Below are 18,446 nucleotides of genomic sequence, written 5' to 3'. Positions count from 1 at the left end.
GGGCGGAGGCTGGAGCAGGAGTTGGGGTGCTGGAAGAGTCTGGGGCAAAGGCTGGGCCAAGTGAGGCCCGGCCTGGAACTGGGACTGCCTTGTTGTCCACCTGTGCTGGACAAGGGGTGCAGAGGCAGTGGGGGGTCTGGAGCTGGGGTGTTGGAAGGGTCCAGGACGTGGACAGGGACAGGTTAGGCTGAGCTGGGGCAGGGCAGGGGCTGGGCAGGAGGCAGGAGAAGCGGTTGGGTGGGCTAGGGCAGCCAGGCCCCTCCATGGGATTTCCTCCAATTCGTACCTCCTTCCTTCGGTCCTTGTAAGCAACCCCAATCTGCCTTGTCTGCCCAAACTCCCAGCCCTCAGGCCAAGCCTGTCCCTGCTCCCACCTCCCCTCAGACTGGCACACCTGGGCCCCCTCCAGGCCAGAGGCCGGTTGCTGGGCCGGCCTGGTCCAGCCCCTGCAAACCCTGCCCCACCAGCCAGGTGGCCTCCAGCGCTGCCAATCCCTTTGCCCTGCCCCTCCCCGCCCCTTCCCCCGCCTCTTGCCCAGCCCCCTCCTCCTCAGGTGAGGCAGCCAGGCCTAGCAGGCCCCGCCGCTGCTGCTGCCGCTGCCGCTGCCTCCGGGGCCACCGCTGCGCGGGGCCACCATGCTTCTGCCCAGGCCTGGAGACTGACCCTAAACCGGCACCATCTCTCAGCTCCGTCCCCACCTGCTGGACCCCAGGGTAAGAACCAGGGTCCTCAGTTTCAGTCCTCAGGACATGGGTCCCCTCACCTGCACCCAACCTCATACCCTACCTCCCAGTAGAGTGGCTCCCAGGGCCCCCAAGAGTGGGCTGTCTGTCTGACTTCTCCCCAAGGACCTTGGAGTTGTAGCCCCACTTCTTCAGACTCCAAGATCAGGCCCCAGTCTCCTCCCTCAGACCCAGAAGACCAGGCCCCCATGCCCCTCCTCCCTCATAGAAAGGGTGCTGGCCCCCATCCCTCTCTTCCCAGGACTCAGGAGGTGAGGCCCCCAGCTGTCCTCCCTCAGACCCAGGAGCTCAGACCCTCATTCCCCTCCTCACCCAGGCCCAGGCATGGGGTCCCTCAACCCTGCAAATCCAGGCACCCCCGCTGGCTACTGGTCAGACACTGACCCCATCCTTGAACCCAGCCCAATCTGTGTCCGTGATCACTGCGTGTTCTGGCCAGGGCCCAGTCCCTCCTGCCTCCCTGGATGGGCGCCTGGGACTTGGGGGCACTGGGGCTGGGCTGGGCTCCCCAGGCCCTGCCTCCCTGCTCATCTCCCCACAGGTCCCACCCCGGCCCAGGAGGTCAGCCGGGGAATCATTAACTAGAGGCCGTGACATGGCGGAGAAGGAGGGTGAGTCCCCTTTCCCTGACTTGGGCTCTACCTGGCGCCCCTCCCTCTGTGCTCTCTTCCATCTGCCCCCTCAGAGCCCCCTGTCTCTGGTACCCCTCCTGGGCCCATCCCCACCCACTTCTGAAGCCTCCTCCACCCGATTAACTATTAACCAAATTTTCTGTGGGGCTGTGCCGTCCCCTGCCTCCCTGCCAGGGCATATGACCTTCCTGGCTCCTTGCCTCAGTTTCCCCTCATTCCCCAGCGATTTCTCAGCTAACCTTGGACCTGGCCTCGACCTGGGGCCAAGGCAAGCAGACTAGCTATCACCATTAAGGACACAGACTCTGGAGTCGAGTGCACAGGCCTGCATTCGAATCTGCTTCTGCCACTTTTTTTTACTGTGCAATCTTGTGAAAGTCTGTTGTTTCTCTGGGCTTCAGTTTCCCGCTGGGTCAGGCATGGATCCTAATGCTGTCGCTTACCTACGCGAGGTTGTTGGGAGCATGGAACACACGTGAGGCACCAGTGTGGGGCTCAGCGTGTAAGACACATCATGCCAGTGTGCCAGAGCTGTCACGACAGAGGTCGGCTTGGAGTCCCACGGACCCAAGAGCCCCACCAATTCCTGACATTCTTCACACTGTGGGTGGATGAGCAGAGGGAGGACTTTGGACTTGACCTGGATGGATGGAGAGGAGAGAGACAACAGAGAAACCACTCCCCGGTGTGGCAGGCACTTGAGGGCTTGTGGAAGCCCCTGGCTGGGGCTCCAGACAGCCTGGCTCTCTCTCAGCCTCCTCCACACTTGGGAGCCTGGAGGGGCCCGGCTAAGGGTGGCCTTTCCTTCCCACCCTCCCCAGCTGAGGCTGACTCCCTCTCTTCTTCCTGGAGCCAGGCTAGCTGGGTTCGGCCCCAGGCAGTAGCAGTTTCTAGCTGTGTGTCCCTGGGCAAGCAGCTCACTCTCTCTGGGCCTCGTTTCTTCCTCTGAAAAACAGAGACAGGGCTAACAGCGCACAGCTCGCCGGGTGGTGTGAGGATTTAAATGCCATGATTAGGAGGAAGCGTGGAGTGTGTTGGTGGACACGATCAGTATGGATCTCTGGCCTCCTGGAGTCTCAGCATAGTTGGCAAATCAGACCCCAGACCATTCAGCTGAGGCCCAGAGTAACCGGTCTCCCGGGACTCAGGAGAAGGCCCTGCACTCTTGCTGAGCAGATGGGCTGCAGAGCCCTGCACCTTGGTGATGATTCCTCCCCGGAGCCAACTGAAGGGAGTCACCAGGCCTGGGGCCTACAGGTGAATGAAAGAAAAGCAGAGAGTGCCCAGAAGGGTGGCCAGAGCCTGGCCTGGGGACAGAGAGAACCGAGGCGCACTGGGCTCCAGCGCACCCCCAGGCAGCCCAGGCTGGGTCGTGGGGGGTAGTCCTGCAGTCGTGTCAGACCTGGACATGGAGGCTGAAAAGTTCTGGTGCTGCGCTTACTTGCTGGGTGACCCGGGGTAGGTGGCTGCACCTCTCTGGTCCTCCTTGCCTCGTCTGTAAACCAGGGATGGTGATTATGATACCGTCCTCATTAACAGTTGCAAGGATTTCAGGAAACTGCAGGACGGGGTTTGGACAGGGCTAGGGTTGGCATGCGCTTCTGAGAGCCGTCGTGGCTGCGGTTGTGCTAATGTTTGTGTCACCATTCTGCTGTTGAAGTACATATGCCCAAGGCCAGGTTCTTGTTGCTCCCTAGGGACTCAGACTCGGGAAAGGTGACATCCGAGTTGACACACAGGATGAGGAGGGAGTAGGTAGGTACGTCCGGCAGAGGGAGAAGCAAGGCTGACAGCTGGGGGTGACAGACTGCTAGGTGTGCAGTGCAGTGCAATGGCCAGTAGATAATTCAGTATTTCTGGGGGTAAAGTTGGAAAAGGAGCCGGGAGGGTGATGAAGTGTGCAAACTGGACCAAGGAAGGTCTAGACCAAGGTAAGCAGCAGGCTGATGCCTGGGCGGTGCTGGGTCTCTCCACGAGATGGCGCTGGTGGTTATTCTTTGTTTCTGTTTTCTAACCTGTATTTTACAAGTCCTGTGGTTTTGGTTGCTTTTGGGAAGCTCTGTCAGTTCTCTGATAAGGATCCCTATGGCTATCTGGGAATTTGATGGAAAATGTTCAACCCCCCCAAATCTCTAATAGCCATGTTTATATCATACAGGGATTGGTACCATGGTCCTGAGGGTCTTGCCTCTGTCCTGGGGGTCACTGGGGAGTCATGGAGGGTCCTAGGTAAAGAAGGGACAGGTTGGATTTGGTGTTTAGGAAGAGGCCCTAGGCTTCCGTGTGGAGGCTGGACCAGGAGAGAATGAACCCAGGGGTTGGATGGGGCAGGGGGGAGGGAAGGAGAGAGCTGAAAGGGGGCACTCCGAAGGCCTGTAACTGTGGGGAGAGTGAGGCGTCCTACAGATAAGGGACAGTCCTGAGGATAAGGGCCTCTGAGACGGGACCTGGGGATTTGGGGGGACACTGAGGCCAGTATGGGACATGGGAGGTGTGAGGGACCTATGGGATTCTAAGAGGCTGCAGGACCCCTGATCTGGGACTAAGGAGAGTCCCAGAAAAGGGAAACAGGCTGTGGGTGTGGGTAGGATAGACAGGAGCTGGGAGGAATGAGGGTGAGGAGGCCATGGCCACCCTGTGAACCCCAGATTTCAAGGAGTGTGTGGAGGGTCAGGGGATGGAAAAGTAGGAGGTGAATCAGGGTCAGGCGGTGTCCCCGAGGTCAGATGAAGAGAGACTTTTGTTCAGGAAGTTGGAGTTGGGTACGTTGAGGAGAGACATGGAGCTGTCAGTTGAGTGGAGTTTTAGAGACAAGGAGCCAAAGACATCACTTGTGAGGGTTTTGTAGCCACATGGTGGGGGCAGACGAACTGTCCTTTGGGAAGACAAGGGCTGCTTAGTGGCCCCAGAGGAGCAGAGTCAGAGCCTCAGGGAGGTCAGGGGCTTATTCAGCCCTATCCGCCCCCAAAGAATCACACAAAGATGCTGCCTCTTACACAGTGAGCACCCTTCCTGCCTCAGCAAAGGTACGCAGTGAGGACTCCTCTCACCCTGGGGACCCAGAGCAAGATACTTCCTGTCCCACCAGAGGCACCTGTTTGGGGGGTGCCCGAAGTCCCCTGAACCAGAGGGCTTGGAAGCAGGTTCTTCCTCTTACCCTAAGAGACACGGGGTGACAATGCTTCCCACTCCGGCAGAGGAACCAGAGCCTCTAGCCTGGGCTCTGAGTGGCCCAAAGCTCTGGCAGGCATATCTGAAAACAAAGGAACCAGGACTGGCCTGATGGCTCGGGGAGTGATGACCTCCCACTGGAGCGGGAAGATGGCTGGGGCCTCGGTGGGGACTGGGCCTAAGAGGCCCCCTCAGGGAGACAGCGGAGGGTAAGGGGGTCAGCCAGCAGGGGTGGGACCGGGCTGGCCCCCTGGGGCCTCTGGAGGGAGGAGTGCCCCATGGAAACGGCTGAGCTCTCAAATTCTGAAGACACCCAGACAATGGCCATCCCAGGTCCTACGAGGATGGCAGTCCTTCCAGGCACTGGCCTGGCCCTGTGCCCATAGCCGTACTTCCACGACACAGATGGGAGAGCTGGGTGGTCCTGCAGCCCAGGTGGGCCTTGCAGATGCTGAGAGAAGTCAGGCGCATACCCGGCCTGGCGAAGGCTCTCACCTGCCCTTTCTCTTTGGCTGTCCCACAGTCCCTAGCAAATGGGCCCCCGTTGCACTTGAGAATCAAATCCCTCTTCCCCTCAGGCTGCCAGGCTTCCCCAGCTGGCCCCAGCCTTGGCCCCACTGCCTTCCCAAAACTCATGCCTCTCTGGCCACATCCATGGCCTCTCTCACCGTCTCACACATGACATTTATTCTTGCCTCAAGGCCTTTGTCTGCGCTGTCCTCTCTGCCCGCTGTGCCCTTCCATGAGAGGTCTTTGCCCAGCTGGCCTCACCCTTCTGGTCTCAGCTTAAAAGTCACTTCTGGGGGGAGGCCCTCACTGAGCACCTGCTGCCCTCAACCTGCATTATTTTCTTCATAGACTCTGCCACCGTCTGGAAATGATCAAGTTCATTTCCTTGTTCACTTACTTATGTCTCCCTCTCACTTTATGCCCATGAGAATGTGGGTGTCATGAGAACCAGCATCTCATCTGTCTTCTTAGGGGATGAGTCCCCGGAGCCTAGAATGGTGCCAGGGACACAATGGATGCTCAGTAGGATAACGAACGATTAAAGCCACATTTTACTGAGGGGAAAACAGGTCCAGAGAGGTGAAGGGAGTTGCCCAGGGCCACACAGCTCTGATGATTTGCAAGCATTTATTGAGAACTTGCTATCTGCCAAGTACTACAGCACAGGGAGGGGCAGCATGGCTTAGTGGTTATACACTTGGGCCCCAGCACCAAATCTACCCACGGTTCAGGATTCAGCACTGCCTCCTCCTGACTGAGTCATTTTAGGCAGGTGACACCACTTCTCTGAGCCTCGGTTTTCCCTGTCTGAAAAATGGGAATCTTCACAGAGATAAGGACTGAGTAAGAATGTGCAGTGCTGGGCACATAAAGCATCTGATAAGAGTTTGGCTATGATTATGTTTAAAAAGAAATTTAAAGTATTATCTTTGAAGGTGAGTGCTAGGTGGACACCCATAAAATAGATGAGGAGGCTGAGGCTCAAAGAGATGATGCCACCGGCCCAAGGTCCCAGATAGGAGTGGATAAGGCCAATATTTTTAAGTGAGGCTGGAAATTTCCAAATTTAGGTTCTCAGCCTCCAAGGGCAAATTTGACCTTGGAGCTGGGTCCTCTGGGAGAGCTCTGGTTTTGGTGGGTTCCCAGGGACAGGGTCTGGAACAGCAGAGAGAATTGAGGCAGTGAGGAAATGCCAACAGCAGGGATGAGAGCTGCCAAGAGGGCAAAGGTCAGGGGTCACAGCCCCCAAGAGGCTCCAAGAACCTCTGGGAAATTGAGCAGAAGTGAGAGGTCTAAGAAAAGGCACAATGTGACAAGGGAGAAAAGAAGGGCCACTTCAAGGGAGGAGAAATCCTTTACGTGCCAGGAGAGGAGGCTGGGAAGGTGGCAGCTGTCCCAGCCACGCCCCTTCCCAGCTGGAACCCGTTGGGGGCTGGACACCTGGTCGTCCTCACTGCAGGGGAGGGATGGCCCTGACAACTGCTCAGCCCCAGGAACCGGGCCCAGGACCCAGCAGGCTCAGGCATGCTAAGTTAGCCCTGGGGGGCAGGGCAGAGCTGGTCCCCTGCCCAAATCCTGCTACAGTGAGGACAGACCTGGCGGTGGCCCCAGCACAGTGTCTGTTGCAGGTGGCCGGACTGTGCCGTGCTGCTCTGGACCCAAGGTGGCAGCTCTCACTGTGGGGACCGTGCTGCTCCTGACAGGCATCGGGGCGGCGTCCTGGGCCATTGGTGAGAGTGGCTCCCTGCGCCGCTACCCTCCCCTGCCCCCTGCGGCCCCCAGCCTGCCTGCCCTCACCTCTGCCTTCTCTGCAGTGACCGTTCTACTCAGGAGCGAGCAGGAGCCACTGTATCCAGGTGAGTAGATTAGGCGGGGACCCTCTGGGGAGCCCCCACAGAAACCCGTACCTGGTGGGAACCCAATGAAAGGATTTTTGAATAAATGCACAAACGCCTGCAGAAATGCTGCTGGTGCTCATACACTCACATCACGGGCCTGCCCTGGACCACATGCTGCCCTGAGCACCTCGTTTATCTAACCTAGTGTTTTTCAGACTCTAAATGTGTTGCCCATTAGTGCATCATGAAATTAAATTAGTGAGTTGAATACCATATTTTTAAAAGTCTGATGATGATTAAATTAAAATAGCAGAGTGCATCTCTCTCAGTAAGAAAGAGCTTTGTTCATCTTTCTTTTGGTTTTATGAGAGTGGGACTGTTATTCTCTCCATTTTCCAGAGGGGGAAACTGAGGCTTAAAGCAATGCAATAGTTTGCCCCAGAAAACAGAAGGTCAGGGTGACATCATAACGTAGAATGTCTCTTACTGCGGAGTGTGATCAAAACGTGTTTGAGAGGTGCTGGATGAATTCAGTGAACTTCCCAGCACTCCTCGGAGGTAGCTGCTGTCATTATCCCCGTTTACAGATATGGAAAGTGAGGACCAGAGAGGACATGCTGCTGATGAATGATGGGGCCAGAAATTGCCCTTAGACGTGATTGGTAGAGATTGTCGGCAGGCAGGTGGGAAGGAAAGGCAGGTGGGAAGGAAAGGCCACATGAACAAATAGATGCAGAAACTGTGGAATGAATGAATACTTCCCCAATGCCACCTCCAACCTGCCATTCCACGGCCCAGGGCAGCAGGAAGAAGGAGGAAGTTGTGTGATGGGATGTATTTTTCACCCCCAGAAGCCTCATCTAGTTCCATTAAAAACTCAGCTCACATTAAGAGAAGAAATGAACAGATCAACAACAGGGTCCTACTGTTTAGCACAGGGAACTATATTCAATATCTTGTAATAGCCGACAATGATAAAGAATATGAAAAAGAATGTGTCTATATGTATAACTGAATCAGTATGCTGCACACCAGAAACTAACACAACATTGTAAATCAACTATACTTCGATTTAAAAAAAGAGAGAAGAAATGAACATCCAGACCAGGAAAGCCAACATCAAGGTCAACTACCATAGCCCGCACTCAGAGAGTATTAGTCTGTGCCAGGCACAAGCCTCAGGGCTTTACAGATGTTCATTCATTAAATCCTCACCACTGCCCATTTTAATATGGGGAAATGAGGCATGGAAAAACCAAGTGACTTGCCCCAGGTCACTGGGATCAGGACCCAGGCAGCCTGGATCCGGCCCTTGTGTAGAACACTATCCTCTATTGTTTTTCAAGAAACAGCCGCGGGCGTTGCCATAGTGACAGCTAACACATGCAGGGCCCTGGCTGCAACCTTTGCACAACAGCCCTGTGAACTTGGGGCTGTTGTCATCACCCTGATTTTGCAGTTGGGGTAAACTGAGGCCCAGTGAAGTGGACTGACTTGTCCAAGCCCATATGTCAAAAAAGTGGCAGGGTGGAGGGCTTGCATGCCTGTCGGAAGCCCCTCCATGGCTCCCTACCGCCACTGGGCTAAAATCCCAACTCCTGGCAGGTTCCAAGTCTCCTAGTGGGCCGCCCCTCTCCATCCTCATCTCATGCTCACTCCCGGCGCTCTCCGGTCTCCAGCCCACAGGCTGCTGTCAGGCCCTCAGCCTTTGCTCACTACCCCCTTTCCCACTCACATCCTGAGGCCAGTTTCAGGGTCCTGCACCATCACTGAGCTGACGGTGAGCTGAGGCTCACACCTGTCCTGCCCTCTCTAAGTCTCCGTGTCCTAGTCTGGAAACTTGGGGTAAGAATCGGAGGTGGTAATGATCCACGCAACACTTGGGTTTCAACCAACTTTGTTACCATTGGCTTTGGCATCTCACACTTCAGGTTTTAACTTTCCTGAGCGAGGCCTTTCGGCCCCCAGACTCTATGCTTCCCCTACCCTACAGGCCACCCTGTCACCCTTAGGAAAACTCCTCACGCTCCCCATCCATCATTTATTCCTGGTGAATTTCAGGAGGGCAGAGGCATTTATTTTTACTGCCCCCGGACAGTGTCCAGTGCACAGTAGATACTGAGGAATCTCTGCTGAATGAGTAGCAGGAGGACAAATCACTGAGACGAACTAACTTGTCCCACGCCTCCAGCTGGAAGGTAGCTGGGCCATGATTCAGACCAGGCTCTGGCCAATGCCAGTACCCTGCCCTTCCATTGTACTTGGGGTTTTCAAAAACACTGGGAAATTCCAAAACAAACAAACAAAAACAGCCCAGAAACGATATTCCCCACCTCATTTTTCTGGGATTTTCACATCTCTAAATATACCAGATGAGTTGGTAAGCAAACCAGGTGACCCAGAACATACTTTGCATTGCTTAAAATAATACAAATAAGAATAAAGAGTTCCAAAGTGAGAAACAGTGGCACAGGATGTAGCTTTAAAAATACTTGGAGGGGGCATTTGATAATCCGTTCTCCCTCCCTCTCCCCTCCCTCCAAATACATCCATAAAGTGATAGTTCTTTCCTAAAACCTCATACTTTCTGGAAATCACATTTCTGGAGCCCTTAGAAGTCATTTAACAATAAGAATTCATTCCCACCCTCCCTTAGTGTTTCAAACCCCAAGTCTTGGTGTGGGAACTTAGGAGATGGTGGGTACCACCCAGCAGAGATGCCCAGCATCCCCTGTCCTGACCTGGGAGCAGGAGGCCATGACTAAGGCAAGCCAGCCAGAAAGCTGCTAGTCTGGGCTGAGGGTGAGTATATTTGGGCTGGGGGGCAGGTAAGGGTCAGTGTGAGACCCATGGAAAGAGCAGGGAGTATACAGGTCAGCAGGCCTGTATTCAAATCCTGGCTTTGCCTGTTCTTAGCTGTATCCCCCCAGGCAAGTATATCCTCTCCAAGGCTCAGTTTCCCCAACTGCAAGATGAGCTTAGAAATGATCTCTACCTCCCATGATGGTTGTGGGACTCCAGCTGTGACACATAGCATGGGGTCAGCCCACTGACACCTCCAGGAAACATAATAGCCTGTGTTATTATTACTGTGTTATTATTTTTAACCTTAAGGAGGAAAGTCACTTGAGAGGCTGTCTAGGGCAATGTTAAAAGCCTGGGGTTTGAAGTCACTCAGGCCTGAATGCAAATCCTCTCTCTGCCTGTCTCTGTCTTCAGCAGGACAGGGTTCTCCCTGGAAGTCCTGCCTCCCTTTGTCCAGATCTGTGACGAGGTGGGCAGACCACTCAGCTGGAGTGTGGCCTCGCCAAGTTCTTCCTAAGAGGATGCAAAATTGAGTTTGCACCAGATTCACTTTCCTAGAATGTGCTCTCTGAATACCAGCCATGCAGGCGGCTCAGGAGAAAAGGGGTTCACAGTTGATCTTTCCCCAAGCCTACTCCTCCCCCACTTCCCCATCTCGGCCAACAGCAGCGCCATCCTTCCAGTGGCTCAGGCTAAACACCTTGGAATTGCCCTCGACCCCTCTTTCCCTCACACCCACCTCCAGTCTCTTTGAGCTCCATCTACAGACTCTGTCTAGAATCTAAACACTGCATCCCCACTGCCCCTGCTCAGGCCCAGCCTCCATCCTCTCCCTCCTGGACCATCACACAGCCTCCTCCCTGGTCTCCCTGCTCCCATCCCCACCCTCTATAGTCTGTATCCCACACACAGCCAGGGGGAGCCTGTGAACCCCTAAGTCAGATCAGGGACCTCCTGGCTCAGAGCCCGCCCCTGGCTACACCTCACTCCTGGGAAAAGCCAAATCGTCTTTTCTCCCATCTCCCCTGACACCCCCCACACCCCCCTTCTTGGAATCTTTGCACTTGCAGTTCCCTTGGCCCAATTCTCTGTTCCTCACCTGTCTTCACGACTCTCTTCCTCACCTCCTTCAGATCTGTGCTTGCATACCACCTGCTCAGCGAAGCTTTCCCTGCGCACCCATTGGCAGTGCAACCTCTCCACCCCCAACACCAGCACTCCCTTGTCTCTGCCAATCTTGATTTCTCTCCCTGGCCCCTTCTTTTGTGACACACCTATTTTACTTCTCTGTCCCATTCGTTATTCATCTCATCTATTGGCCTTGGAGCTCCGCAGAGCTTGGGGTTTTGTCTGATTTGTTCATTGCCCAAAATAGAGCCTGGTACATACTGAGTGTCTGCTAAATGTAAATAAATACACCAAAGGGCTGTGACTTGGCTTAGGGTCCTCTGGCCATGTGTGAGAAGCAGCCTGTGAGGGGCTGAGGGGGGCATCACTTGTCAACACAGTAAGCCCCAGGCATGATGGATTCCCCATAAACTCTCTCCAGCCTGCCTGTGTATCTCCACCCTACTTCTTCTCTTTTTTTTTAACCGGTGTCTGTCTCACCCACCCGTAGACTTTGGCTTGGTGAGGGCACAGCCCAGGGCTTTCTTGGTCATCTTTACCTCCCCAGCATCACCCTACACAGGACTGGGCATGGAGGATGTGTCTAGTTAACACTTGCTGAATGAACAGATGAATGAATACTGCATCCTCTGCTAGGAGAATTATCGTGCAATTTAGTGTGTATTCAAGGCTCTGACAAGTCCTCCAGAAAGGATAGATTTTTTTTAAGCTTGTAGGAAATCTATTTAAATATTTTGGCAATGTGATGTGTTAGTGAAGGGTCTTCAGGCTGCAGAAGACAAAAGGAAAAACTAAGAAACTGGCTAAACAAAAAGAGAAATGATTAACTCACTTAAGTAACAATTCTGGGTGTTCTTCAGGCCTGATCCATTAAGAGACTTTAAAAATGTTATCAGAAATCTCTTGGCCTTCTCTATGTAGGCTTATTTTTCCCCTCCTAGGGGCAAAGATGGGCCCCAGTAGATCCAGCTCGCATGCCATTCTCCTGGGAGCTTGGTTAAAACAGTTGCCCTCCTTCCAAATGTCTCAGCAAAGCTCCAGATTTCCAGCTCCCGGGCCGCCAGCTCAGGAATCCTGGTGGTGGGAAGAAGCCCCCGGGTTCCAGTGAGGCAGCCAGTCCCAGGATCCAGCTCGAGTCCTGGGCCCTTACAGACGCAGTCAGGGATGTGGGGGACCCTGGGTGCTCCGATCCGGCCTTTGGCGCCTCAAGACTAGGCACTTGCGGGCGGAGAACAGGCCAGGAGGGCTCGGGCGGGGAGGCGACCCAGGCAGCCGTCCTGTCGCCCTGCAGTGCAGGTCGGCCTGTCCGATGCTCGGCTCACCGTGTTCGACGAGACGGAGGGCACGTGGCGCCTGCTGTGTTCCTCGCGCTCCAACGCCAGGGCGGCGGGGCTCAGCTGCGAGGAGATGGGCTTCCTCAGGTACTGGGGGTGGGGGGGCCCCTGTGGGTGGGGGGCGCTGGGAGGGCGGGAGGCGTGGGCCTGACTCCTCCCCCCCCAGGGCCGTGAACCACTCGGAGCTGGACGTGCGGACGGCGGGCGCCAACGGCACGTCGGGCTTCTTCTGCGTGGACGAGGGGAGGCTGCCGCACGCGCAGAGGCTGCTCGAGGTCCTCTCCGTGTGGTGAGGAGGGCGGCGGGCGGGTGGGGCGCACACCGCGGGCCCCACAGCCCCCGGGCACCCGCACCGCGCTCCCCCCATGTGCCTTTCCTCAGTCTTAATTGGCTGATCATCCGTCTTTTGTCCCCCTCCGTGTCTCCATCCCTGCCTCTCTCACAGCGACTGTCCCCGGGGCCGTTTCCTGGCTGCCAACTGCCTAGGTGAGACCCTGGAAACTCAGAGCCCTCTTCTGAGACCCTCCCCAGGGCCAGGCCATGTACCCGTAGGTCTCCCAAAGATGGGGCTGTGTTTTCTCAGAGCCCCCCAGGGTGGGGCCATGTGCCCTCAGGTCCCCAGGGATGGAGCTGTGTCTCCTCAGACCACCCCAGGGTGGGGCCATGTCCTCTCGGACCCTTTGGGGCAGGGGGTCCCGGCCTCCCACTGCCCCCTACTGTCCCCTCTCCCACAGACTGTGGCCACAGGAAGCTGCCCGTTGATCGCATCGTGGGAGGCCAGGACACCAGCCTGGGCAGGTGGCCATGGCAAGTCAGTCTTCGCTATGACGGAGCACACCTCTGTGGGGGATCCCTGCTCTCCAGAGACTGGGTGCTGACAGCCGCCCACTGCTTCCCTGAGTGAGTGTCTCCCACACCGCTGAGAGGGGAGGCAGGGGAACGGTGAGGTGGGGGCAGCTGTACCCGGGCAAGCTGCCACCCTCCCCTCCTATCCCTGGTAGGCGGAACCGGGTCCTGTCCCGATGGCGAGTGTTTGCTGGTGCTGTGGCCCAGACCTCACCCCATGGTCTGCAGCTGGGGGTGCAGGCAGTGATCTATCATGGGGGCTATCTCCCCTTTCGGGACCCCAACAGCGAGGAGAACAGCAATGATATCGCCCTGGTCCACCTCTCCAGTGCCCTGCCCCTCACAGGTAAGTGGGGGGGGGGGCATCCCTGGCCTGGGGACTCTGGGGGCCGGGAGGACAGAGGAGGGGCTAGGCCATAGGAATCCATGGTGATAAGGAAGATGATCTTGAAGGGCACAAATTGGGCATTCACTAGACAGGAACAATTTGGTGCGGCCACTTTGGAAAAACCACATGGCGATTCCTCAAATAGTGAAACACGAAGTTACCATTTGGCCCAGCAGTTCCACCCCTAGGTGCATACCCCAGAGAAATGAAGACACCAAGCCACACAAAAACTAGTGCCCAATGCTCACAGCAGAGTCGTTCACAGTCGTCAAAAGATGGAAACATCTCAGATGTCCATCATCTGACCCGTGGATAAACACAATGTGTTAGATCCATACAATGGAATCATATGAGGCCTTATATAAAAAGGAATGAAGTCCTGATTCATAATACACAATGGATGACCGTTTTAAGCATTGTGCTAAGGAAGAAGTCAGACACCAAGCCACCACTAGGATTTGGGATTCCATCTGTGTGATATGTCCAGAATAGGCAAATGTGTAGAGACAGAAGGTAGATTAGTGCCTCCCCGGGGCTGGTGGTGGTGGCATGGGGCTAGGGATGTTGAGAGGTCATAGGTAAAGGGGGGGGGTGATGAAATGTCCTAAAATCAATTGTGGTGCTGTTTGCACCTTCCTCTTGCCAGGCAGGCCACTTACCTGTATCTAAAACCCCTCTAAAAACCATTGACTTGTTTCCTTGCTTTCAATGAGCAAGGCTCACCTGGGTGCCAACGTGTCTTTAACACCTCACCAACATGTGCCTTTTAGATAAGAGCAGACGGTGGGCTTCAGCTTTCAGAAGGCTACGATGGAGGAGGAGAAACAGGAGGAGGAGTAATAAGAATAAATAATAATGATTATTGATAAATGATAATGATGATGAAAGAATACAAGAATAATGATGGTGGGATGAACACTGATACTTACACACGCCTCCTGTGCGCAGGCACTGCTCTCAGCCTGTCCCAAGCATGCACTCATTTCGTTGTCACAGCCACCCGGGGAGGGTGGGTTCCCTTATGATCCTGTTTTCTTACAAGGGGAAAGGTCCCCACACAGAGAAGGTAAACAGTGCCCCCAATTTCCGCAACTGGCAAAGGCAAAGATTTGAGCCCTGGCTGCCTGGTGCTAGAATCCGTGCCTGTAAACCCCAGGCTGCACCGCCAGGGAAGTCAGTACCATTTTGTGGTTTGCATTATTCTTATTTTTATGGTTATTTTCTTTTTAATGATCCATGGAAACTGCTTTTGTGTTTCAGAGTGTGAGACATGGTTTTTTTAAAACAAAACAAACCCTTCTCTTTAGTGAATGGAGTGAGAGGGTTAAGAAGACTGAAGTGGGGGAGTATCCAGGTGGATGGGCAGGGGTGGCCTGGGTTTGAGACACACGGCTGAGGGGGAACAGCATGGGCTTTGGGGTCAGGTACCTGCCAGCTCTGCGATCTTGGGCATGTGGCTTCACCTCTCCATGCCTCAGTTTCTCGCATCTGCTAGATCACTTCTGAGGGTTATTGAGACAGTGAAAAGGTGAATATGAGTCAAGAGCCATAGCCATGCCAACGCTCAGTTAATATTAACAATCATTGCTATTGTTGTTTATTACTGTTACTACTTACGCGAGCATTTCCTATTAGCCAGGCATGCTATTCAACGCTTCACCAACTTGTCATGATACCCCTCTGGGGGAAAATGATTATTCTTTCTATTTTCCACTGAGAGCCCTGAGCTCAGGCTTCACCTGCCTGAGCTGTGTCACCTGTAGGCAGGGCTGCCAGGACCTCTTGTGTGGGTTGTGCACTGCACAAGGACATTACCTCTCAGGGACGCCCTTCTTCCCATGGATAGGGTAGACTGGTGTATTTCTTATGATTTTTTGACAGGTGGAAGTCTCAAGTATCTCAAGATAGGGTGCCTGTTTAAATTTCTCACACAGGCACCCTCTAGGCAAGGGCAGCTCCATGGGCCATCGTTAAGAACACAGGCTTGGAAATTGGGCCAACCTGGATTCAAATTCTGGCTTGGTCATTGACTCATTCTGAGCCTCTGGATAAGTGACATGGCCTTGTCCCCCTCTTTAAATGGGGGAGCCCCTACCTCCCTGGGCTGATGGGATAGTAGAGGAAGTGACCCAGGAGGGCACCTAGTACATAGTGAGCGCTCAGTAGAAGGCAGCTGCTGCTGTGGTTGTTGTAAAATAACAGAGGAAAGGGCGGGCACGGGGCACTGGAGCCAGCTGGACGGAGGTGTGTCCCAGGAAGAGCAGGCCAGCAGGGCCTGGACCAGCATGGTCTCTCTTACAGAATACATCCAGCCCGTGTGCCTCCCAGCTGCCGGCCAGGCCCTGGTGGACGGCAAAATCTGCACTGTGACTGGCTGGGGCAACACACAGTACTATGGTGAGTCCGGTCCTCTGCCCGTCAAGCCACCATTAGGGAGAGTCTGAACCGGGCTAGGGACGGGCAGTGGGCCTGGTTGAATGCCTCTTGGCCCCAGGGTGTAGGGACACTGAGGAGTCCCGGGGGCCACTAGGAGGGAAGGGGAGTGTGCATGCTCCCCAGCTTCGGCCAGCCTTGCCCGCACACCCCCAGGCCAGCAGGCTGGGGTACTCCAGGAGGCCCGAGTCCCCATAATCAGCAATGATGTCTGCAACGGCCCTGACTTCTACGGGAACCAGATCAAGCCCAAGATGTTCTGTGCCGGCTACCCTGAGGGTGGCATCGATGCCTGCCAGGTGAGGGACTACGGGGGGCAGCACCAGCCGCGGCCTCTCCAGGGCTGGAGACACAGGGCAGTGGGCAGATGGGCTCCCTGTCTCAGGGCCAGAAGGCTCTGTGACCATGGCCCACGGCCACCCGAGGAGGGCCTCCCGGCCAGCCATCTTGGTCTCCAGCCAGGCCTTCCTTCCCACACCAGGGCGACAGTGGTGGCCCCTTCGTGTGTGAGGACAGCATCTCTCGGATGCCACGTTGGCGGCTGTGTGGCATTGTGAGCTGGGGCACCGGCTGTGCCCTGGCCCAGAAGCCAGGCGTCTACACCAAAGTCAGTGACTTCCGGGAGTGGATCTTCCAGGCCATAAAGGTGAAATTTGGGCCCAGAAGGGAGCCAGAGGGCGGGATGGTTTGGGACTCTCAGTGGGGGAGGGGAGGCAGGGTTTTCCGGAAACCTATGCTCAGGCCTATAAGAGGGAACAGATCGCTTTCAAAGGGCTCCTGGGGAGAGGAAGTCAGTTGTGGGACTTCGGGGGAAGCCTCTCAGACCTCAGAAGCCCCTAGTTGTCTTTCCCCAGACTCACTCCGAAGCTAGCGGCATGATGACCCAGCTCTGACCTGTGGCTTCTCCTCGATGCACATGCCTCCAGGGCCTGAGCGGATCTCAGTGGCTCCAGCCCCACATGATGGGGTTCACCCTGGGCCAGGGATGGAACATTTTTCTTCTTGGGCCCAGCCCACAGGTCCAAGGATACCCTCCCTTCAAGGTCCTCTCTTCCACAGTGGCGGGCCCACTCAGCCCTGGGACCACCTGAGCCTCACCCTCCTGATCCCCATGTAAATATTGTTCTGCCGTCTGGGAACCCCCATCTAGTGCCCTTGATGACAGGATGCTCTTTAAATAATAAAAATGGTTTTGATTAATGTGGTCTCTTGAGTTTGCAAACACAAGCAGCAATGAGGACATTTTGAAGGGAGGGAAGAGAGCAATTCGGGCCTGGCACACATCAGACAGGGAGTGTGATCCTCCAATTACCACTGGCTTAAGAGAAAAGATTTTAAGTGGTTCGCTTAACTGGAATCCAGGCTTCAGGTACTGCTGGATCCAGCTGCTCAATTATTTTTCTTCAGAACTGTGCCTCATTTCCTCTCTCAATCTGCTTTTCTCTGTGTCAGCTTTATTTCTAAGCAAGTTCTCCTACAACCAGGGATAGAGATGTCCCACCAACCCACCCAAACTCTAGGCTTATGTGCCATGGACTGCCTAGCAGCCCCAGTGGAAAAAGAATGCTTCTTTCCCAATAACTACAGCAAAAATGCCCCAGGCTTGGCTCTTACAGGACAGATTTGGGTCATATGCTTGTCCTTCATCAAATCACTGTGCACCTGTGTATGGGGTGGAGAGGAGATTTGATTCCCAAGAACTATATTAATTGAGTGTGAAAGATTGTCCAAAGGAAAATGGGGTGCTGTTTCCAGAAAAAAAGGGACACAGATGCCCAGTGAGAAAAAAAAAGACATCCACTGCAGATCAGAATGGGAAACAGGGCTTTATAGGGTGATACAGAAGTTCCAAGCGCTCCGAGCACAGCCTGAGACCCTCTTCTCTTCCTTCATCTGGGCTGGAGATCAGGTCCTAGCTTCTGGGGACTCTGTTCCCTGGAGCATATGCAGATCTTGTGGGACCCCTGATGGCCACCAGGGGGCACTTCTGCCCCTAAACTGTGAGAAATTAAGGTGTTTCCTGGCTAATCTTGTCCAGGTGTTGCTGAACACCAGATGCTCTGCAGGAAAGCGCCCACCATATGCCTGTTTCCCATGACTTTGTTAAAAAACTTTTTTTATCTGGGTTGGGGGAGTAAGGGAGAGATAATTAGGTTTATTTATTTATTTCTTAATGGAGGTACTGGGGATTGAATCCAGGACCTTGTGCATGCTAAGCATGTGCTCTACCACTGAGCTATACCCACCCCTCTCTCCTGAGTTTCAATGATAAAATAAAAATTTACAATGTCAACTGCCCATCAACTACAAGCCCCCAAGCAATTTCCTAAAAGTTAAATAGACACAGGGCAGCGCCTTTGAATAACATACAGACTTTCCATTTGGAAAATACTCCAAGCATCTGTTCTAAATCCTTAGCAAAGTTGATCCCCACCATTGCTTTGTCCATCAGAAGCATCCCGGCCCCACATCGCCATGCAGCTCTTCCAAACATCTGCACGGGGCTGCTCTGTCCTACCCATCATATTGGAGATGTAATTTGAGACTTGACTCACACACAGCTTTGCTAGAAATGTATCGAGTTACAGGGAAAGGACTAAATTCCCTTTTGCTATTGT

At 54.5% G+C, this 18,446-nt stretch overlaps 1 protein-coding gene across 1 annotated transcript; it reads left to right on the top strand.

Annotated features, from left to right (window-relative positions):
* Window positions 1–542: 542 nt before the first annotated feature.
* Window positions 543–17,028, top strand: HPN (hepsin). The gene is made up of 13 exons (XM_032488097.1): window positions 543–713; window positions 1,285–1,354; window positions 6,685–6,786; window positions 6,871–6,912; window positions 12,119–12,248; window positions 12,328–12,450; window positions 12,607–12,647; window positions 12,896–13,061; window positions 13,163–13,353; window positions 15,697–15,792; window positions 15,985–16,127; window positions 16,310–16,474; window positions 16,683–17,028. Exons 2-13 carry the CDS (start codon window positions 1,339–1,341, stop codon window positions 16,719–16,721), a joined length of 1,254 nt encoding a protein of 417 aa, XP_032343988.1. The 5' UTR covers window positions 543–713; window positions 1,285–1,338; the 3' UTR covers window positions 16,722–17,028.
* The last annotated feature ends 1,418 nt before the right edge of the window (window positions 17,029–18,446 follow it).

Source organism: Camelus ferus, chromosome 9, assembly GCF_009834535.1.
Source record: "Camelus ferus isolate YT-003-E chromosome 9, BCGSAC_Cfer_1.0, whole genome shotgun sequence".
Lineage (NCBI taxonomy): Eukaryota > Metazoa > Chordata > Mammalia > Artiodactyla > Camelidae > Camelus > Camelus ferus.
This window is presented reverse-complemented; position numbering and strand designations above follow the sequence as displayed.